This window comes from Schistocerca gregaria, chromosome 7, assembly GCF_023897955.1.
Source record: "Schistocerca gregaria isolate iqSchGreg1 chromosome 7, iqSchGreg1.2, whole genome shotgun sequence".
NCBI lineage: Eukaryota > Metazoa > Arthropoda > Insecta > Orthoptera > Acrididae > Schistocerca > Schistocerca gregaria.
Genome location: NC_064926.1, coordinates 293,099,940 through 293,124,706, shown reverse-complemented (window position 1 = coordinate 293,124,706; position 24,767 = coordinate 293,099,940). Strand labels below are relative to the sequence as shown.

The following is a 24,767-nucleotide window of genomic DNA, read 5'->3' as shown; positions in this document are numbered from 1 at the left end:
GCGCCGCAAGAAGCGCCGACTAAACTCTTCGGAGACGCTATCTTCTCTTCTTGGAAGCCCAGAGGAGACTAACACTATGGACCTGTCTGACTTGGAACCACAAGCTTCCGATGTCGCAGACCATATGAACTCGGACAGTGAAAAGATGTCATGTCGCTCAGACGACGCATCCGCTCAGGGGCCTGCTACCCCTTCTGCGGTGGAGTCTAAAGCTGCGAAAGAACAACAGTTGTCACTCATCAATGCTGCACAGGAAAATTTGGAGCACCACAATGATATCAGCTGGTATGAGCAGGACGATGAAATCACCGATGCGGACCATTCTACTGGTGGGGACTCGCATCCGTCTGCATCTCAAGAAACCTAATACCGCAGGGACTCGTCCGTCGGGCGACCCTCTGCGGATGTGCAAAGGGACTGTCGATACGGTGCAACTTTGTCATTTTAACGTCATGTGGAGATGACAGCTACTCGACCCCAGGCATACAGAATAGGGACAGTGAATGTAAATACCATTAGATCGCCCGTTAAACAGCAGTTGTTTAGGGACATGATATACGCGTCGGATGTGGATATACTGATGGTACAGGAACTCTACATTCCTGAGGTCCAGGAAGTCCATGGCTACATCTCCTACACCTCGCCGCACTCGAACAACGACAGTGGAACGGCAATATTGGTCCGGGACGGGATTCCGGTTCGCGACCTGGCTTATCTACCTTCGGCACGTGGACTGGCGATAACTGTTAATGGAATTCGCATTCTCAATGTTTATGCCCCTTCCTGCACCGACAACAGACGGGCGCGTGCGAGATATTATTCGGAAGAGATTGTGCCCTTATTTACCGGCAGATTCGATCATTTCATTATAGGTGGTGACTTCAATTGTGTTTTAGCCCAAAAAGACCAGACTCCACATTACAATACCTCTCGTGAATTGCATGTGCTATGCCGGGATCTGGAGTTAAGCGACACCTAGGACATGATTCATAGGAACCGTGAGGGATATACTTTTTATACCAGTCACTCAGCGAGCAGACTCGATCGAATAAATGTTTCGGTTGGCCTACAGGATAAGGTGATCGACGCGGAACGATGGCCTGCGGCATTTACTGATCATCTGGCTTACATTTGTACCATAGCACTCCCTAGGCAAAGTGTGTGGAGAAGCCGCGGGACATGGAAGCTCAATTCGTCACTTTTGGCACACACCGAATGTCGTCAGAGAGTCGAGCAGGTATGGGCCACATGTCAACGCCGTCTACCAACATATACCTCCGTGCTTCAATGGTGGCTCGAGTGTACTAAGCCGGCAATAAGAAGAGCGCTCATACAGTATGGTCGGGATAAGACGAGATGGCAAAGAGACACTCTTGATTATTATTACACCATGCTTCGTGAGCTGTCCTTCCAGGTGCCGTCTCCAGAACATCAAGCGGAAGTTCATCGTGTCAAGGCACAAATCCTATCGATCACGCGACGACGACTGGGTGGCATCCCAATACGGGCACGATGTCTCGACACCATCACTGGGGAACGTACCTCGATGCACCATGTGTCGCGGGAACATAAACGTTACCGCCGGTCATTGGTAACAGTGCTCCACGGTTTAGATGGCCGTCAACTGACAACACAACAGGACATTGAAAATGAATTTTTAGAGCATTTCCGCCACCTCTATGCCGGTACACCGACGGACCGTCTCGTGGGGGAAGAGATACTGCAACATCTGCAAACGACACTGACAGAGACGGATAAGGCAGCGCTTATGGAGACACTCACAGAAGACGATATAAAGGTGGCACTCAAAAAAGGAGCGGCCCATAAATCACCAGGGCCAGATGGGATTACGCTAGAGTTTTATCGAGAATTCGTGGACATGATGATGCCACAGTTGGTGTCGATGTACAATGAGGCGATGCGTCCGGACATGCGCCTACCGTCGGATTTTGTAACGGGCTTTCTTCTTCCCATCCCGAAGATGGCGAGGAGTCGCAATGTTAATCAATATCGGCCTCTCACTATGCTAAACACCGATTATAAAATCTTTGCGAGACTACTAGCGTCTCGTCTCAAGCTGGCGATATCCAGGACAATATCCCCTGATCAGGCTTGCCTAGGGGTGCGAAGCAACATCTCCTCGGCGTTAAGTGAATACCGTGACGTTATCGCCCTTGCGGAATCGTGTAAAATGCGAGCAGCGATGATATCTGTGGACTTTGATCGTGCGTTCGATAGGATAAACCATGACTTCTTGGCGTCAGTCATGAGCCGAATGGCGATTCCACCTGTTTTCATCTCCATCGTTATGAGGCTAATACGAGGGGCTACATCGAAGGTGATTGTAAACGGCCGGGAAGCGGGCTCGATTCCCATTAACAGCTCAGTCCGACAAGGGTGCCCACTCTCCATGATGCTGTTTGCGGTAGCGCTTGAGCCGCTGATGTGTGTTATGAGGCGCTCACTTACTGGGATAGTGCTTAATGAGAACTCTCGTTTGCCGCGCATATGCGGACGACATGATCCTCCTTGTCAGATCAGGACATGAAGTGCGTCAGGCTGTTGAACATCTAGACTCTTACGGGAAGGCGGCAGGCAGTGTCGTTAACATGACGAAATCCAAAATTATGCACACTGGAGGGGCTCTGGAAGACGTATCGGGACCGTTTCGGACGGTGGAATCGCTCAGATGTCTGGGGATTACATTTACCCGTTCACTACGGCGGTCGGCGGCGGCGAGTTCTCGGCGGCTTCTGCAGAATGTTCGTCTGACGATACGCAACAACTCACTGAGAGCCTTTGACATGATCCAACGTGTGGCATACACCAACGTTCACATAGCGTCACGACTGCCCCATTTAGCGCAGATCCTACCAATACCGAAGGGTATTGCAGATCGCCTCATGGCTGCCTTTGGTTACTATGTTAGTACTGGGATGTTATTTAAGATCAAATATGATACGTTAACGCTACAGTTCCGGAACGGTGGCCTCAACCTCACAAACGTGAGAAACAAAGCTCTGGCGCTTTAGATGCGAGCGATGATACGAAATTGGCAACAAAAAAGGCATACCATAACGTCAGCTCTGATAGAAGTACTTGTTCCGCCTTCGTACGAACCCCCTATTGCGATGGGCAATATTTCGCCTTCTCTTGCACACATTGCCTCGTTTCTTGTTGATTACAGTTATGTTCGTCTGAAAGTACCTTCGACGAGAATACCCACGACTCGGGAGATCTATAGATGCTTGATGGATCATCATGGCCGCAATATAATGGAATTCAAATACCCGTCGAGAACGTGGAACCACATTTGGTGTGCAGTGCATACTCCGTTACTGTCAACAGCAGCGAGATCGATGTGGTATATTCTTATAAACCGTAAACTTGTGACCAGGAGTCGATTACATACAATTCATATGGTCGATTCTCCTCTTTGCACCAACTGTGGACTGTTAGCAACGGAAGAACATGGTTTAATGTGTGGCGCAGCGAGGGACGTCTGGATGCTGACGCGTCGAATACTGGCCTTCCTTCAGCGCACTAACTACACAGAAATCACATCGGATGTACTTTTTCTACCGGACAAGACCTTTTTTCCCAAACAAAAGACATATGCGGTCAATTGGATCGCTGGACATGCGACGAAATATTTGTTTTCGTACGATATTAAGTCCGTGATGGATTATTGGCTGTATTTACAAGAACAACACGAGCTCATACGGAGTCATACGAAGTACAGGACTTACTTTTGCAATTTTTTAGGAAGTGTTTTTCACAATCCTCCCGATAGCTGGGGGGTCCGCCCGTGACTAGGATTGTCATTTACTTTATTGCTGTTACAAAAAAAATGAATAAATAAATAAATAAATAGAAAATAGGGCGGCCTTTGTGTTGATTTTTTGGTTTCTAAATTGTTTTTGCTGTCTCGATACTTTTCTTCTCCCTAGGACAGCACAATTGTACGAATAAAGAATGTTTGTTTACCCTGCCGTCCTAAAAAAAAAAAAGATGGATAAAGAAAACAAAAAAAAGTTGGTAGAGCACTTGCCCGCGAAAGGCAAAGGTCCCGAGTTCGAGTCTCGGTAGGGCACACAGTTTTAATCTGCCAGGAAGTTTCATATCAGCGCACACTCCGCTGCAGAGTGAAAATCTCATTCTGGAAACATCCCCCAGGCTGTGGCTAAGCCATGTCTCCGCAATATCCTTTCTTCCAGGAGTGCTAGTTCTGCATGGTTCGCAGGAGAGCTTCTGTAAAGTTTGGAAGGTAGGAGACGAGGTACTGGCAGAAGTAAAGCTGTGAGTACCGGGCGTGAGTCGTGCTTCGGTAGTTCAGTTGGTAGAGCACTTGCCCGCGAAAGGCAAAGGTCCCGAGTTCGAGTCTCCGTCGGGCACATAGTTTTAATCTGCCAGGAAGTTTCAATGAGGAAGTGATTCACATACTGAACCACTTGCTCCGCCACAAGGCAAGGACTGTTACCGGCGGGGCATACACGCCTTTGTTTCGCACTGAAGTAGGACCTCAGAACGGGATGGAGATTACGTGGAAAACTAGGGTGTGCAGATAATACATCATTATTTCCTGTGTGTAATTCTCATTATGTCCAATAAAAAACTGCCGAAGAATAAAAAACCAGGGGCATTACTTTCTGGGCAACCTTCGTAGACAGCTGTTAAATGTATCACACTCATTTCAAGAGATTTCGGACTCATTCCACCGAGAAAGGGAAGATTATGTATATCACGTGATACGATGAATCACGATCATGTATAACCGGAATTATAACATATTAGACCTTCTGGTGACAAACAGACCCGAACTATTTGAATCAGTTAATGCAGAACAGGGAATCAGCGATCATAAAGCGGTTATTGCATCGATGATTTCAGCCGTAAATAGAAATATTAAAAAAGGTAGGAAGATTTTTCTGTTTAGCAAAAGTGACAAAAAGCAGATTTCAGAGTACTTGATGGCTCAACACACAAGTTTTGTCTCAAGTACAGATAGTGTTGAGCATCAGTGGACGAAGTTCAAAACCATGGTACAATATGCGTTAGATGAGTATGTGCCAAGCAAGATCGTAAGAGATGGAAAAGAGCCACCGTGGTACAACAACCGAGTTAGAAAACTGCTGCGGAAGCAAAGGGAACTTCACAGCAAACATAAACATAGCCAAAGCCTTGCAGACAAACAAAAATTACGCGAAGCGAAATGTAGTGTGAGGAGGGCTATGCGAGAGGCTTTCAATGAATTCGAAAGTAAAGTTCTATGTACTGACTTGGCAGAAAATCCTAAGAAATTTTGGTCCTATGTCAAAGCGGTAGGTGGATCAAAACAAAATGTCCAGACACTCTGTGACCAAAATGGTAATGAAACAGAGGATGACAGACTAAAGGCCGAATTACTAAATGTCTTCTTCCAAAGCTGTTTCACAGAGGAAGACTGCACTGTGCTTCCTTCTCTAGATTGTCGCACAGTTGACAAAATGGTAGATATCGAAGTAGACGACAGAGGGATAGAGAAACAATTAAAATCGCTCAAAAGAGGAAAGGCCGCTGGTCCTGATGGGATACCAGTTCGATTTTACACAGAGTACGCGAAGGAACTTGCCCCCCTTCTTGCAGCGGTGTACCGTAGGTCTCTAGAAGAGCGAAGCGTTCCAAAGGATTGGAAAAGGGCACAGGTCATCCCCGTTCTCAAGAACGGACGTCGAACAGATGTGCAGAACTATAGACCTATATCTCTAACGTCGATCAGTTGTAGAATTTTGGAACACGTATTATGTTCGAGTATAATGTCTTTTCTGGAGACTAGAAATCTACTCTGGAGGAATCAGCATGGGTTTCGAAAAAGACGATCGTGTGAAACCCAGCTCGCGCTATTCGTCCACGAGACTCAGAGGGCCTTAGACACGGGTTCACAGGTAGATGCCGTGTTTCTTGACTTCCGCAAGGCGTTTGACACAGTTCCCCACAGTCGTTTAATGAACAAAGTAAGAGCATACGGACTATCAGATCAATTGTGTGATTGGATTGAGGAGTTCCTAGATAACAGAACGCAGCACGTCATTCTCAATGGAGAGAAGTCTTCCGAAGTAAGAGTGATTTCAGGTGTGCCGCAGGGGAGTGTCATAGGACCGTTGCTATTCACAATATACATAAATGACCTGGTGGATGACATCGGAAGTTCACTGAGGCTTTTTGCAGATGATGCTGTGGTGTATCGAAAGGTTGCAACAATGGAAAATTGTACTGAAATGCAGGAGGATCTGCAGCGAATTGACGCATGGTGCACGGAATGGCAATTGAATCTCAATGTAGCGAAGTGTAATGTGATGCGAATACATAGAAAGATAGGTCCCTTATCATTTAGCTACAAAATAGCAGGTCAGCAACTGGAAGCAGTTAATTCCATAAATTATCTGGGAGTACGCATTAGGAGTGATTTAAAATGGAATGATCATATAAAGTTGATCGTCGGTAAAGCAGATGCCAGACTGAGATTCATTGGAAGAATCCTAAGGAAATGCAATCCGACAACAAAGGAAGTAGGTTACAGTACGCTTGTTCGCCCAATGCTTGAATACTGCTCAGCAGTGTGGGATCCGCACCAGGTAGGGTTGATAGAAGAGATAGAGAAGATCCAACGGAGAGCAGCGCGCTTCGTTACAGGATCATTTAGTAATTGCGAAAGCGTTACGGAGATGATAGATAAACTCCAGTGGAAGACTCTGCAGGAGAGACGCTCAGTAACTCGGTACGGGCTTTTGTTAAAGTTTCGAGAACATACCTTCACCGAAGAGTCAAGCAGTATATTGCTCCCTCCTACGTATATCTCGCGAAGAGACCATGAGGATAAAATCAGAGAGATTAGAGCCCACACAGAAGCATACCGACAATCCTTCTTTCCACGTACAATACGAGACTGGAATAGAAGGGAGAACCGATAGAGGTACTCAGGGTACCCTCCGCCACACACCGTCAGGTGGCTTGCGGAGTACGGATGTAGATGTAGATGTAGATGTAGATATATTTGCTGAACAGGTGAACCACACAAAATGTTTGTTCCAAGGAGGGGACGAATAAATATGATTATGATTGATCATACCACATGGTATAGGGAGCTTTCATCTATTAGGTCCGTAGGACGGTAGCTTTGCTATGCTCTTGAACGTTCACTCTAACGGGTTATACCTACATGTTGTTTATTACAGTCATAAAAAATCTTTTCGCTGTCTCATCGGAAGTCTACCTGTTGACAGTCGAATGTTTCGCAGTCTTCCCACTATCACTGCCAAGCATAAGATAGGGAGATACCTGGCTAGGGTCATTTGTTGGAAGAAACTACGAGAAGATGCACCTGAAAATTTAAATCTTCGACGTTTCGTTTCATGATAGTACACATACTGTGACGGTTTCGAGTGTAATTTATCGAAGTATGTAAATATTTGTTCTATAACGTTACAAGAAGCACATGCGAATATTACCGATATAAGTACGATTTTCGGTAACTGACTTCTGCTGTCATTACAGTATAACGTATTTGACACTCCAGGCCCGTTGCAGGCCGCTACCTGTTTGATACCGTTGTTGTCATATCGCTATCCTGCTAAGTGGTTCCCTGCGTTATATTCCAGGCACGTCAATGGCATGTTTGTATCCTTGAAAGAGTATTGCGGGAAAGGGAAGCCGCCAGATGAAGAGTAGGATAGCTAGAAATAGGTGATAGGATGTGCTTCTACTTTAGAAATGTTCATGATGAATGTTGCGTGTAGGGTAACGCTAAGCCGAATGTAGACCTGAAATAGCATGCTTCGTCTAAGCGGTTTGCTGTGAAGGAATTTCGCATGTGACTGACTTGGTAGAAATTCATAGCAAAACCTTCTTCTGAATTGTCTAGATGAATTATCTCCATAATGCTTCAACATAGAGTTCCACAAAATGACTATACACGTAATGATATCACGTGCTGGATGGTTTTACTGACATAACGTCAGGTTTCTGATAGTACACTGTCCAGTATTCTTGTCCTCCACATACATTTCACTCTTCCTGGATAGTCTTCACAGATATTGTATGGTCATGCAGTAACACTATTGACATTTGGAAGTTGAATTTTGCAGTTACTTGTGCGGAATTCTGATATAACTGATATCAATCATAGTCTGTTAGCACTGTTTTCAAGTGGGCAAATAGTAGGTTTTCAAAAATTAACACTACATTGATCTCTCGATCTCATGACAATACTATAATGAGACGTCAACGTTGTAGAGAGTAACACCACATTCATCTGGGCACTATGCACAATGTGCGCTATAGACGTAGGAGGTGGTAACGACTCAAACTCCGGAACTTGCTCCTATGTATCATGGAGCTTGTCTGGAACCAGTTCTGCGTGCTGTTCCGACATAATAGACGCGGATTCCGGTTCTGTGGTGATTTCTGATTGTTGAGATACACTTTCTGTATTATGAACACCACGATCTATGTAAGTTACCCAACAGTAGATACAGTATCTCTATATGCTTCTAATAGATCTGTGACGACTGGCTCCTACTTTTCCGTCGTTAAAGTATGTTAGCTCTCATATTACGTATTTTTTAACGTACCTGACGCATGGACAGCTGTAGTATGAAGTGTGCGTCTAAATGACGATCTGAAATTACATTGCAGAAAGAGGTCAACTATTACAACACAGTGTATTCTATTAGTTACATACGCCAACATTAAAGATTTGACAATGTCTCTCAGTCATTCCGCACACAGCATACAAAGGACAATAGCATATGGTTGTTTCAGATCACACCCAAAGATTTCTTTCAACCTTATGTAGGGGATATCCACTTGAGTATACACTCTACTGATATGTTTGCTAACACTCTTGCATCTATAATTTGACAATGTATCCCCTCCTAGACAGATGACGCGTCGATCAACGACTTTTTCCTGCATGGGATGACTTCGTCTTCTGAGATCACCCATCGCTGGTCGCTCTGGTGTTTCGAAAATGACACATACCTCTCGAAAGAGTATGCAGTATGCAAATAGAATAGCTAATTCACATGATACAATTAAAACCATATGGTCAGTTGTGAAAGAAGTGTCTGGTCAGCAGCGCAAGTTCGAAGACATAAAGTCAGTTAGTAGTAAAAATATTTATGTTTCTGACAAATCAGATATATGGACACTATTTAACAATCATTTTCTGAGCATTGCTGGTAAATTAAATAAAAATTTAGTTTCTACAGAGAATCGTATTACTTTCTTGGGAAATGCTTTTCTGAGATTGGTGTCTGAAATTCTCCTCTGTGATACAGACAAGGGGAGACTGAGTCAATAAGGGACAAGGGACTCTCATGGTTATGGTTCAAATGGCTCTGAGCACTATGGGAATTAACTTCTGAGGTCATCAGTCCCCTAGAAGGTAGAACTACTTAAACCTAACTAACCAAAGGATATCACACACATCCATGCCATAGGCAGGACTCGAACCTGCGATTGTAGCGGTCGCGTGGTTCCACACTGTAGCGCTTAGAACCGCTTGGCCACTCTCATGGTTATGATGGAGTGTCTTGCATATTATTAAAGTACTGTGCTGCACCTGTATTTAGTCATATTTGTAATTTTTCCTTTAGGTATAATCAGTTTTCTGAACGATTAAAGTACTCAGTTGTAAAGCCGCTTTATAAAAAGGGAGAAAGAAATAATGTAGTTAATTTAGACCTATTTCTACGCCATCAGTGTTCGTTAAAGTTATCAAAACGTCATTAAAAATCATTTTGAATCACATGATTTGCTATCAAATTTACAGTTCGGGTTTAGAAGTAGTTTAACAACTGAAAATGCTATATTCTCTTTTCTCTGTTAGTTACTGGATGGTTTAAACAAAAGGTTTCGAACGATATGCATGGTTTTTTTTTCATTTAACTAAGGCATTTGATTTTGTTAATCACAAAATATTGCTCCACAAGTTGCATCATTACGAAATACGGGTTGGAGTCCATAATTGGTTCACCTGTTACTTTAGCAACAAACAGAAAAAGGTCATTATTCACGATGTTGAGAATGGCTGTGATGTGAGATCTGAGTGGTGTATGGTCAATGGTGGTTGCTCCAGGGATCAGTGTTGGGGCCACCCCTGTTCCATATTTATATAAATGATATGCCCTCAGTATTACGAATAACTCTAAAATATTTCTGTTTGCTGATGACACTAGCTTGGTAGTAAACGATGTTGTGTGCAACAATGGCTAGGTTTCAAATAGTTCACATCATGACCTAAGTTCATGACCTGTAAAAAAATATCATAAATTTGTTGTAAAATTCGCTGTATGTACTATACTGTGTTCGACGGTTTAGTTTTGGATGGTGAGAGTCACTTCTATCGGTGGTTTCTTACTTACTTCCTGATATTCACTTTCCTTTAACCAGCACTGTTTCTCGAGAACTACATTATTATTCTTCCGCTGAATTCAATTTAAGTGTCCAAAGCATATCTGTCTCACCTTCATACGGGTTGATGTAACAGCTATTGTCTTATATTATACCATTTGTTATCTGTTATTCTTTAAGACTTTCTTACGATTGTACTTCACTCTACACAACAGCATCGTCACCAAGCTATCTTTTAGTGCTACTTACCCTAACTGCTGAATCATATAGTGTATATTGAAATGTATGACATTTGCCGTCCAGTTTAACACACTGTGTTTGTTTAGTTAAATCTCCCTGAGATAATGACGTAAAATGATACAGATAGTACGGTTTCAGAATATCGAAAACTCTTCCTGTACTCTGTACACCAAAGAATATTTACATTAGATGTTCCAGACCACACCATAGGATTTTTACAGCTTTATGAATGATTAACACGGCGAGATTATGTTTACTGATATGTATGACAACTGCTCTTTGTATCAATGGCGGGTAGCATTACAAATATGAAAGCAGGTCAGAGAGTCATGTGAATGAAAGGTTTGTGGACTATATATACCGTGAGTCAGAGGTTGTGTTGGTGTACACAGCTCTCACAACAGTAACATAGGATTCCTTCCAGACAGTAGACTGCTATCCAAAAGAGCAACTCTTTCTAATAGTCATAGCTACCTATTCCACCCCATGTGGTTTGGTAAAAGTGACTGTTATGTAGGATCGACTCTTCCTGCCATCCGCCTAGGTGGCTTCAGTTCATAGGTGAATTTATAAAGTAAACTGACTAAGAAACATACAGTTAAGCTGCTACATCTACATCTACATGGCTATTTTGCAAATCACTCTTAAGTGGCTGGCAGAGGGTTCAACGAACCACCTTCCCACTAATTATTTACAATTCTACTCTCGAGCAGCGCGCGGAAAAAAACGAGCACCTGCGAGCTCTAATTTCCCTTATGTCATTATCAATATCGTCTCTCTCTATGCACGTCGGCGTCAACAAAATAAAAAGCTGGTGATAGTAATTATATGAGAAGATTCCACCGCAAAGAGAAATCAAATCCCAGAATCCTGTCCGTGACGCTCTCTCCCTATTTCTCGATAATACAAAACGTGCTGCCCACCTTTGAACTTCCTCATCTTATGTGGTAAGGATCCCATATTGCCCAGCAGTACTCCAAAAGTATCGTATAATCGAGGTTAACAGGTTTCTTTTTGCTTTCATGTGGATAACTTCACATATTTGTTAGTTAGGGTCAGTTGCCAATTTTGCCACTATACAGATATATTACCTAAATCGTTTAGCAAATTATTTTCTTCCTCCGATGAGTTTAATAGACGATAAAAGTCATCTGAAAACAACCTAAGTCGGCTGCTCCGTGATCAATTATACAGATAAGGAACAGGAGAGAGCCTATAACGTTACCTTGAGGAACGCCAGAAATCACTTCTGTTTTACTGGATGACGTTTGGTCAGTTACTACAACCTGTGCACTCTATGGCAAAAAGTAACGAAACCATTCACATAACTGAGACGATACTCCATCAGCACGCAGTTTTATTACTAGCCACTTTTGAGGTACGGTGTCAAAGGATTTCTGGAAATCTAGAGATACAGAATCAACTTCGTGTGACTGTGTGAGTAAAGAGATGGTTGTGTTTCACAAGAACGATATTTCTATATCTTTGATGGTTATGTGTCAATAGACCTTTCTCTCCGAAGTAATTCCTGATGTTCGGACACAATATATCTTCCTAAATCCTGCTGCATATCGATGTTCGCCACATGGGCATGTAATTTATTGGATTATTCCCATTGACTTTCTTGAGTAGCTTGTGTGACCTGTACAACATCCCAGTCTTTGGGTACGGATACTTCGTCGAGCGAGTGATTGCATCTAATTGTTAAGTACAGAGCTATTGCTTCAGCATACTCTGAAAGGAAGCGAACTGTTTTAAAATCTGGACCACCAGACTTGCGATTATTAAGTGATTTAACATGCCTCACTCCGCCAAGGATATATACCTCTAAGTTACTCATGTTGGCAGCTTTTCTTGATTCGAATTCTCGAATATTGTTTTATTCTTATTTCTTCTTTAGTAAAGGGATTTTGGAGGACTGTGTTTGTAACTCTTCTTTCGCAGCATTACCAACGACAGTTTTTCCATTGTTGTTCGAGCAGAAAAGACCTCGATTGTGTCTTGACGATGGCATACTTCACATACGACCAGAATCTCTTTGGATTTTCAGCCAGGTTTACTCATGGTTTCATTGTGGAAACTATTATAATCATCTCTCAGTAAAATGCGCGCTAAATTTCGAGCTTCTGTAAAAAATTGCCAAACTCGGGGATTTTGTGTTCATTTAAATTCGGCATGTTTCTTCCGCTGTTTCTGCAACAGTGTTCTGAACTGTTTTGTGTACCAATGGGGATCAGCTCTGTCTTTTGTTACTTTATTTGGTATAAATCTTTCTGCTTCTGTCTATAATATTTCTTTGAATTGAAGGGATGGCTTGTATTGTTGATTTAGAGTGAGTGGGGATTTTTTCTAAGGAAGGTGTCAAGCAAATTTTTATCTGCCTCTTTGGTAGCTATATTTTAGTTTTACTTTTGGTGATTTGGTAGTTACGATATTCAGTCTCGCTACAACAACCCTATTTTCACTAATCCTTGTATCAGTTATAATGCTCGTTGCTAAATCAGGATTATTTGTTGCTAAGAGGTAAAGCGTACCACAAACATTTACTATTCTAGTGGCCTCATGAATTAAATGTTCGAAATAATTTTCAAAGGAAGCGTTCAGCACAATTTCTGATAATGTGTTATCCTAACCTCCGGATGCATCAATTGTATCACCTCAGTTGTGATGTCGGTAAAAAGATCCAATTATTATCTTATTCCGGTTGCCAAGAATGACCTCTACCCGTACTGACTCAGATGAACTCTGTGTTTCAGTCTAGCTACAAGATAAAGTACTTCCAACAGCAACAATTACGCCACCGCCATTTGTACTTACTCTATCATTTCTGAACACCGTTAGGTCCTTCGCAAAAATCCCGGCTGAAATTATCTCTCCACAGTAATGATAGGCTTTTGTCGCACTATGAAACAGTGTACATAATGCATTGTATGTCATATGTTTCTGTATAATGGTGACAGTGTAACGATGTTCTACAATGTTTCAATGGGTTATAAGAATATAACTTGGTGAATGTAGAACCACTAAAGTATTTTAGTTATTAAAATGACGCAATACCTACTTTAACGACAATTCAATTAGTACAGTGATTATCCTGCATGTGGGCTAAGTCGAATTCGATAAAACAGCAACCTTACTGAATTTTATAAAGCGCCTCGCTAAAGAAGAAGGTACCGTTACGTCCTACCGTGGCTGACAGGGGCACAGTGGTGGATACAGCTAATAGCGCCCCATAGCCTCTGCGCCGTGCCACAACCCTGCGAAAGTAGGTTCATGGTGACGTTGGCTCTCTGCTAAATGTTGTCAGTCTACCCCTTCGTCGGCTCGCAGCGGCACAGTGGCGGAATAGGCTGACACCGGCACACATCCGTTGTAGCCCTGACACAGGTCGGCGAGTGTGCATGCGGGAACTCGTGGCTGGGATGACGTAGCGAAGGGGGTGGAGTGGAGTGGAAGGCTCTCCTGGTCTTTTAATTACAGCCGCAGTTGTTTCTGCTGGACATGATAGTAACAATCACACAGTTTTAATGTATTCTCCAAAACAACTTGTCTAAACTGTTGCCAGAAGGCAGTTGGTTCAACTTTCTTATGCTCATATATTTTGAACTGGAATAATGTGGTATGCACTGAAGCGCCAAAGAAACTGATATAAGCATCCGTATTCAAATACAGAGATACGTAAGCGGGCAGAATACGGCACTCCGGTCGGCAATGCCTATGTAAGACAACAAGCCTCCGGCGCAGTTGTTAGATCGGTTACTGCTGCTACAATAACAGATTACCAAGATTTAAGTGAGTCTGAACGTGGTGTAATAGTCGGCGCCCGAGCGATGGGACAGAGCATCTTCGAGGTAGCGATGAAGTAGGGATTTTACCGTACGACCATTTCACAAATGTACCGTGAATATCAGGAAACCGGTTAAACATCAAATCTGTGACATAGCAGCAGCCGGAAAAAGTTTACGCAAAAACGGGCCAACGACGAGTGAAGAAAATCGTTCTACGCGACAGAAGGGCAACCCTTCCGCAAACTGCTGCTGATTTCAATGCTGGGCCACAACAATTGTCAGCGTGCGAACCATTCAACGAAACATTATCGATATGGGCTTTCGGAACCGAAGGTGCATCGTGTAACCTTGGTGACTGCACGATACATGGCTTTCCGCGTCGCCTGGGCCCGTCAAGGCCGGCATTAGATGTTGATGACTATAAACATGTTGCCTGATCGGACGAGTCTCTTTGCAAATTGTATCTAGCGAGTGGACGTGTACGGGTTTGGAGATAACCTCATGAGTCCATGGACCCTGCATATCAGCAGGGGACTGTTCATGCTGGTGGACACTTTGAAATGGTGTGGGGCGTATGCAGTTTGAGTTATTTGAGACCCCTGATACCTCTAGATAAGACTCTGACGGGGGACCCGTACATAAGCATCCTGTCTGGTTACCTGCATCCATTCATGTACACTGTACATTCCAATGGACTTGGGCAATTCCAGCAGGGCAATGCGTCACTCCACACCTACAGAACTGCCAGAGAGTGGGTCCAGGAACACTGTTCTGAGCTTAAACACTTCCGCTGGTCATAAAACTCCCCGGACATGAACATTTGTGAGCATATCGGGGATACCTTGCAATGTTCTGTACAGAAGAGATGTTTCTCAAAACAGTAATAATTACGATGTGTGATGTAATTTATAGATAAAATTTCACTGTAGTGAAATGCAATGAAAAAAGAAAAGAAAACTGAAGAACATACTTGATTAATAAGCGACAGAAAATAAAACTGAATTTGGTAAAAAATTACAAAGAATTTACAAAGTAAAACGGTTTTTCCAATCCCCAAAAATACGTAACACAATGGACGCAGAGCAGAAATGAGAAAGAGAAAGAATTAATATGTTCAGGTCTGTACGTATTAAAACTGAAATAGACACAATTAAATTGAGGTAGCCGGCCGCTGTGACCGAGCAGTTGTAGGTGCTTTAGTCCGGAACCGCGCTGCTGCTACGGTCACAGGTTCGAATCCTGCCTCGGTCATGGATGTGTGTGATGTCCTTAGGTTAGTTAGGTTTAAGTAGTTCTAAGTCTAGGGGACTGATGACCTCAGAAGTTAAGTCCCATAGTGCACAGAGCCATTTGAACCATTTTTTGAAATAAGAAAAATAAATTACGATACATTGCCAAAAATATGACAGGATGACGAAATACATTAAGACTAGGATTCTAACACTGCCTTACATCACGTATTTACTGTTAATATAAAAATGTCGCGCTTAGACTCACAGAGGTGACCAAACATGAAAAGTCAAATTTTACCATTTATCAAAGAATCTGGTATGGAGAAATTATTTCATCTCTGATAAGAACACACCATGAAGAAAAGTCAATCATTGTGTGTTGGATCATCACAGCACAGACGTACGACGACTAGGCCAGTCTGTGTGTCTGTGGCCTGATTTATATGTGACGCAGTGGCTTCTCTAGTGCTGAGCTAACTACATCCTGTATCTTTGAACACAAAAGCATTTCATAACCCGTGAGCAGAACATTACCATGAGAATGTGTCAAGACCATTCCTCCAGGCCACGAACGCTACCGCGAAATTATTGGACACATAGGGCATACACAGCCTCTGTATTCATAGAAATGGTCAATTAATGTGTGCAAACACACGGCTTCTGAGAAACCATTACGTTCACCACAGTGTACTACCTTGTGTCAATGTTCACGGGCGACGGCAAAGGGGGTTATTAGGTTTTTCTCGTTTAGGACCGCATATCCGGAGGCACGTGCTTGTTTGAAACTGTCATAGCGTCATTAGAGGTATATCTGGCTCTCCTCGCTTGTGTTCTAGGAAGGCCTTCCACCAGAGTGCACTAAATTCTTCAACAAAGGGAACAGCGACGTAAATGCTTCTCTAAATATATCGTTTCGTTCTCAGTCGTCACCGTGGGGTGTTTTAATAATTTACCAGTGGTTTGAAACGGCTTTAAAATTACTGAATCACCATACATTCTACATTATTAACTAGAATTTCTTATACGCATTGCTGTTCACTGTTCGATGACTGTAATCAAGTGCATCAAAACGTATCACCTAGCTCTTGAAATCTGAACCACTAACATTATTTCATGGCTTGAATTACAGACTCCGCAGATTGTAATAATCTTGTCCTGTATCACAAAGAAACAGTTAACGTTCGTGCTTACTACGAAAACAACCTTTACCATCACTTTCTCACGCTGTTTTGTTGGTTAACAAAACAGCGTTAACATACAAAAGCAGTTACACATTGCGAGACCCTGTGCTCTGCATTAAGGTGTGTACTTCCCTTTACGCAACGTTGTGAGTTATGTTTGGTGAGATAATTTCTTGAATTTCAATTTTCTTGCATTTCTAGCGAGTGATACCCAATTTATCAGTGAATTGAGCAGTTCAATTTTACTGCTTTGGGAGTGCCTTTCCCCTGCTTTATTACACGATTCTACTTGGCACTGTTTTTGTATAACACATTAATTTTACCGGTATGTCCAGATATTGGCGCTGTACCGGAGCTGTAATTTTTGCAGTCCCCTAATAAAAGACCTTACTGCATTAAATTACGAAGGAACTACAGCCGCGTTTTCCGCAACATATGCTCTCTCAGTTCCTTAAAAACATCTCGAAGTTAACTTAGTTTTGGCATCAAGTGGGATAAAAAAAGTTATATTAAAATGCAGCAGTTGTTTTTCCCCGAGAGGTTACAGTGCCGTTTATTTTCTTCCACAGATTTTCTATGTGTCAAGGGGAGAACGTTCGTCCTGATAAGTAAATATCTGTCCATTATCATTTTAGTTTAGTTTATTGGTTATTTATAAGTTTTTGGCCTTTTCACCATACAACCATGTTCAACATACATTTTCAACAAAAACACACTGGGAGTAACAAGGTTAAGATACGGACGGAGCAGATTATATAACAGCCACTTGTGTGTAATTATTCTCGGCCGTATTTATGTGAACCGTGACTGTGTGGGAAAATTAATTTTTTCTAATTTCTGCCTCCACTTTTTAATTTAGTGTTTAGTCTAACATAATACAACGCGTTTCGAACATGTTCTGTTCATCTTCAGGCGTTTACACATACATACATACATACATACATACATACATACAGTGAAATGTTACTTAAAAACAAACAGTCTTGAACTAGATTAATCTAGAACTCTTTGTCCATTGTTTGTTACATCACTGATTTCGATTTCTATCCATCCACTACCCCCCTCCCCCCCAAATGTCACACCAGTTTTAGTTCAATCTAGTTTAAGACAGTTTATTTTTAAGTAATATTTGTCTGCATGTATGTATAAACACCTGAAGATGAACAGAACATGTTCGAAACGCGTTGTATTATGTTAGATTAAACATAAAATAAACATGTGACTGGTAGCAGAAATTAGAAAAAAATTATGAAAATGTGCGTAGAAAGGGCATTTACGGTAGTACCATAATAAGTACTGTTAAAACACCCTGTGGCATCATAAACACTACAGTCGTAGTCTTTCATTAATTGATTATAAATTATTTTCCATATAAGCACATGAGCTTAACATTGGGAACCTGTAGCAAGTATATTAATGCCTTTTGATGAGATAAGTTGTTACTAAAGAATAGATGCCAACTACTCTGATCCCAAGAAAGTACTACTGGACGCTGAATGAGGTGCATTTCCTGCATTAGAGAATTCATTGGCTCTTCTTGGTGAATCCTTAATAGCGTATAAGGAAACAGGAAGTTGCTCATATAGACAACAGCTTCATTTCCACCCCCAATATTATGTCACAAGGAAACCAGGACGGCACATATCGCTTGGAAGTGCCCATGGTCTTTTCTCGCTATTATTAAACTTCAGCTGCTTCTTCCGCTGAAGTCAATTTTGTGAAATCATAGACTTCAACTGCTGCGTAGTGACTGTCCTATAAATGCCTTGATGAGTTCCAGGCTCCTTTCCTTTCAATGACTTAAATTTCCAAATTCCTTTAGTTAACTGACCGGATCTGATTTGGTATATAACCTTAGATAATACATTGTCCTCTGTTTTAGGCAGATGAGTCTTGTGGTTATGCTGGTTGAAATATGGCAACAGTTTTCCCATTATACCTGTCGCCGTCTTGGTGCATGGAAGCTAGGAAAATATACGTGATTGAAACAAAGGACTGTCAGTCTCTGTCTAAAAACTCAATACGGATACCCTTCTTGCTCTTATTTTACATATTCACTTTCAACTGATAAGTAATTACAATAACAGCTCAAAAGCAATTGAACATGGATAAAAGATTAGTTCTTTCATTTCAGTTTCGCAACAATAAAAGAAGACAGTCTGTCGATAAGGCAGTCAATCGCCTTCCAATCGCGGACTTCCACCACGAATTCATACAATGACCAGCCACATGACCGTCTTTGATTTAAGCAGGATAGACTTCACTCGTCAGCAATTTCGTTCGCTGGAATTTATTTGTAAGAAAACACAACGAGAAATGTGTTCTTATGATTTACGATGTTTAATGAAATTATGAAATAAATATTCTTTTCTCTCATTATTAACAGGAGTTGAAGATGGTGAAATGTTAGTGCAGTAGACTACATTTTGTAACACCATACTCTCCGAATAAATCAGCCCATAAACCGTATCTACTTCTCCCCTCTTAGTTGTTCCAAGAAATCTGCTCATAGCTGGTTAAGACGATACCACGAAACACTTGTGCTTCCGTAGAAACTGTTCCCCTGTCAACAGTAAGTGACTAACATAGCAGTCCACTGGATGGACAATGTATAATGGCTGGCCCATGCTAATCGATTGGTTTAGTGAAGCTGCGAGTAAATTACCGGTGGGAAGTTCGTATGGGACCAAACTACTGAGGTCATCGGTTGCTAGGCTTACACACTGCATAATCGTACTTACACCAACTTGCACTAGGGACAACACACACACACACACACACACACACACACACACACACACACGCCCGAAGGAGGACTCGAACCTCTGACGGGGGAGCCGCACGAACCGGGTCAAGGCGCCTCAGACCACGCGGCAGTGATTTAGTAACTAAGCGTGCGAAGAAATGGAAATAGTTTATTAAATTGATATACTGGCCCCGATCAAGTATCTTTAATGGTAGTTGGTTAAGTACCTTTCCCTTCTCCTTCCAAACTCACTTAACACTGTGTAAGTAGGCTGTTTAGGTTTTTATGTTGGTAACGTCACGTAACGCTCTGCATGAAAATCACTGGCTGTGCTATGTGCAGTCTGTAGCTGGTTGGCATTGTTATAATATTCGCTGTTGTAGTGTTGGGCAGTTGGATGTGAACAGCTTGTAGCGTTGCGCAGTTGGAGGTGAGCCACCAGCAGTGGTGGATGTGGGAAGAGAGATGGCGGAGTTTTGAGAGCGGGTGATCTGGACGTGTGTTCATCAGAGACAGTAAATTTGTAAGACTGGATGTCATGAACTGATATATGTATTATGACTTTTAAACACTATTAAGGTAAATACATTGTCTGTTCTCTATCAAAATCTTTCACTTCCCAACTGTGCCTATCAGTAGTTAGTGACTTAAGTAGTTAGAATCTTTTATTTAGCTGGCAGTATTGGCGCTCGCTGTATTGCAGTAGTTCGAGTAACGAAGTAAGTGGTTCATGAAAGGCACAGGTTATTGTTAGTCAGGGCCATTATTTTGTAGCGATTATTGAAAGTCAGACTGCGTTGTGCTAAAAATATTGTGTGTCAGTTTATTGATGATCAGAATAAGTAAAGAGAGGAATGTCTGAGCACGTTCAGTTTTGTTCAGCTGTTTGAATATCGAGTAAGGTAGAAGTTTCCAACACCAGTTTCCCAAAGGGGACGTTTCAACCGGTGTGGTATTGGACGGTTGTGAACACTTTTTGATTAGTAGAGTGCGTTAGTAACCTATCCACATCTGATTCTTTGTATCCGGTCATCTACGTTGTTAGTCATAAGTGTATCCGAGACTTAAGACGGCGAATGCAAAAAAACCAACGCCACACACAGAACTTAGATCAGCACATAGACTGTCTCTTCATGTTTCTATTTTTAATAAGCGTCTTCACGTAGTCGCAGAGCACAGCACTACATGTCATGCACGTCCAGACATGTAGACAAAATTATTATCCCCTCCATATAATCGCACTGAACTGGCTCCCAACTGCAGAGAGACATCCCCCAACCCCCACCTGTGAACATATTTTCAAACCTGCTGTTACTTAGCACAACTTCAACGACCGTACAAACCCTTCTGCCCGCATTGCCGTTCACAATTGTCACTAATGGTGCCCATATAGAGCTCATTTAATGTGGATTAAAAACTTGTATAGATGCTCTCTCCACTGCACGTCTTTATTTTCAGCACGTCGTGTAGTCTTCTTGCTGTTGTCTTCTAAGATCCCAGAGGTACTTACAAATAGCACACTGTAAACTGACGCGACAGAAGCCACGAAACAACGAATTGCACAAACACAGGTGGCAGTAGTACGACGTAGACAAGGCATAAAAGGGCAGTGCATTAGTGGGGCTGTCATTTGCACTCAGATGATTCTTGTGAAAAAGGTCTCCCACGTGATTGTGGCCGCACGACAGGAGTTTGAACAAGGAATGGTAGTTGGGACTATTCCCAACCACCTGCATGGGGCATGTCATTTTGGAAATCTTTAGTAAATTCAATATTACGAGATCCACAGTGTCAATAATGCATCGAGAATACCGAAATTCAGGCGTTGCTTCTCACCATAGACGACGCGGTGGCCGACGGCCTTCAGTTACCGACTGAGAGTAGTGACGTTTGCGTAGAGTTGTCAGTGTTAACATACAAGCAACACGGCGTGAAATAACGCATTCGTTAGGAGAGTGCGCCGAAATTTCACGTTAATGGGCTATGGCAGCAGACGACGGACGCGAATGCCTTTGGTAAGAGCACGACACTGCCTGCAGCGCCTGTCCGGACTCACGACCATATCGATTGTACCCTACACTACTGACAAACCTGGTCAAAAAATCCCGATTTCAGTTGGTAAGAGCTGATGGTATGTTTCCATTTTGGCACAGACCACACGAAGCCATGGATCCAAGTTATCATCAGGGCACTGAGCTGACATGGTTATGCCGGCCGCGGTGGTCTAGCGGTTCTAGGCGCTCAGTCCGGAACCACGGGACTGCTACGGTCGCCGGTTCGAATCCTGCCCCGGGCATGGATGTGTGTGATGTCCTTAGGTTAGTTAGGTTTAAGTAGTTCTAAGTGCTAGGGGGCTGATGACCAAAGATGTTAAGTCCCATAGAGCTCAGAGCCATTTGAACCATTTTTGACATGATTATGTTAATTTACGTGAATTTAATTTCAGCTATTCATATACTTCATGTTCCCAACCAACGTTGGAATTTTTATGGGTCTCGAAGCGCCTTGTGACCGGGCTACGGTTGTTTGCTGTTGGTTTTAAGAACATTCTGGACAATTGCAGCGAATGATTTGGTAACCCAGATCGTCGGACATGAATCTTATCGAACATTTATGGGACATAATGGAAAGGCCCGTTCGTGCACAAAATTCAGCAGTGGCAATACTTCCACAATTATTGGCGGCTGTAGAGGCAGTATGGCTTTATGTTCTGCAGGGGCATGCAACGCATATCGCATCGATATGCTGCGCTACACCGGGCAAAAGAAGGTATCCCATGACTTTTGTCATTTCAGTATGAATCTTACGGTTCAGCAACATGGCCTACTGTAGTGACCAACTGGCCGTTGAGTTTATTACTGCTTCTGTAGAGTGGAAATTGTAGTGGAACATAAATTTTCATTTTTACAAAAATAAAACAGCCAAGGCAGCAGCAATCCCTGAGTGGGAAAGAAGAAGGGAATGCTGGCATTTAGAGAGAATGAAATTAAAAAGAGGTTAAATAATAAGACAGTGTGGTTCTGCAATCTTAACCAATGCATACATCGCTGGAGGAAGTCTTCATCAGTCTTTGATGGCTCTCTTGAGAATGACTGTCAGTTGCACAGTCGAAATATTGTACAGCGACATCACTATGACAACCCAGAACCCCGAAATTCTTTTCAATACAGAGAAGCAGCTACCTTCCCTAGTCCAAAGTACATGTCAGAGACCTTATACTGCACTCAGTAATACGAAAATGCAACATAATTGGCATTTAGCGTGCTGCAGGTATTGCCTGTCTTTGATCAGCGTCAGTGCTCTGAATATTACCTCGTTCTTTTTGTAATGTAGAAGAAAACCTTTTGGGTCTTTGACTGACAGTTCAATAAAAAGAACATCAGATACTGAATGTTTCAGCCAGATTGTTTTGACTATTCAGTTTTTGTTCTCTTCTTTATATTTATAATATCTTGATTTATCTGTTTTGAATGAGCTTTACTTTAAAACTCGCCCTCGCTTCCAAATCATTTTGCAAGGAAAACGCTGGACCCATTTATGACACAAGTTAAACTGTACTAGCGCTTTTCCTCACGATCTCCATATCAATTCACATATGACTACCGAACGCCGAACGAGCCGTGTGAGAACGCACAGTCGAACATACGCCGTTTTATGCTATTAAATCATTCACCAATTGTCGAAATTACTCGCCTGGTTTGAACCATCCTTAAGAAGTATTAAATATTAATGTAATAAGTAAAAGAGACAAAAATGTTCACTGCAGGACACATAAAGCTAATACCGTTAACGCCACCAACAACCTAATAATGTACTCGGTCTGGCGAGAGAAACAGTCAACAAGTTTCACGATGTATGCAATTTCCAGCTGAAGCCACTGAGAGATAATTACATCCCCCGAAGATACAATATTGTGAGAGTTTGGCAGCTAAATTTCACCTACTTTTCCAAGTCTCGTAGACATTTTGTACGTCATTATGAATGGGTGCTTTAGTGAGACCATCTAGTTACTACAGGTGACCTGCGCGTTCTTAAAGTCTGGATTGTATGCGGGCATCCCTCTGGACACATCTGTTGCACTTTGAAGAAGGACATGTCTACAGTATATTAATTATATAGATGTAGAGGGTAGGGTACTTGGTTACCAAGAATTTATGTTAATAATAAATCTCTGAAACCGTCTTGTCTGTTAAAACACGCCAATCTGCAAAAGTGAAAGATGAATCTTCGTGAGGCTTTCGCAGGTAACTTGACTATGACTTGGGCAACTTACAGGTTTTATTTCACCAAAATCGAATCAGGAAAAAAAGAGATCGTTTGTAAAATTTAATCCTAAACCATCATATCTCTCTCTTTTTCTGTTTAAACACCCTAATCTGCGAAATTAATACACAGATTTTCATGGCGTTCTCACTGGTAACTTGGGCATTTACTTAATCGAAATCGAATGAGGGAAAAGAATTTGATTGAATTTTTTTTTATCTGAAGCAGTCGTATCTGTCTATTTCTATGTGTAAACACACTAATCTCATTCGCTGGGTTTCCACACGTACCTTGAGCATAGCTTGGAGTACCGTGTAGGATTCATTTCATCTAAATCGGATCAAGGAATAAAAGGACATCGTGAATTAAAGTATGATGTAAAACTGTCGTATGTGTCTATTTCTCTGTTGGAACACGCTAACCTCTTTCGTGTTGTTTGCACAGGTAACATGAGCATAGCTTAGGACACCGTACAGGCTTTATTTCATCAAAACTGGAACATTGTAAAAAAATACCGTAACTGAAAGCTTTATTCACACTAATGTTATAAATGCGAAAGTTGCTGTTCGTGTTACGTTCTTACGACTAAAACACTGAACTGATTTCGAGGGAATTTGGTACAGAAATACCTTGAAGAACCAGGTTACTTTCGAAAGCGCATAGTAAAAGATACTTACTGATTTGAAAAAAAGACTCTAATTAGGGGAATGTATTTACTCTGAAGAAAGCTATTTACCCTTTGAGAGTTGATCTTTGCCATATGTGTGAAAAGTTTTTTTGGTTGATATGTGCTAAGTAATACGATTCAAAATAATAAATACAGTGCTTACACAATTCTCTATTCAGTTTAATCCATTCTTCGACACTATTTGTTATGTAACCTACACATCATAGAGTGTATAGCTACTTTAACAGCACAACGCAT

The 24,767-nt window shown here is 42.0% G+C and overlaps 1 protein-coding gene across 1 annotated transcript in view; it reads left to right on the top strand.

Moving 5' to 3' along the window:
• The first annotated feature begins 460 nt into the window (after positions 1-460).
• Positions 461-24,767, top strand: part of LOC126282374 (arylalkylamine N-acetyltransferase-like 2) — a 97,950-nt gene continuing 73,643 nt past the window's right edge. The window contains exon 1 of the mRNA XM_049982032.1: positions 461-505. Coding sequence (XP_049837989.1) covers positions 461-505 — 45 coding nt within the window. The remainder of the gene's footprint in view (positions 506-24,767) is intronic.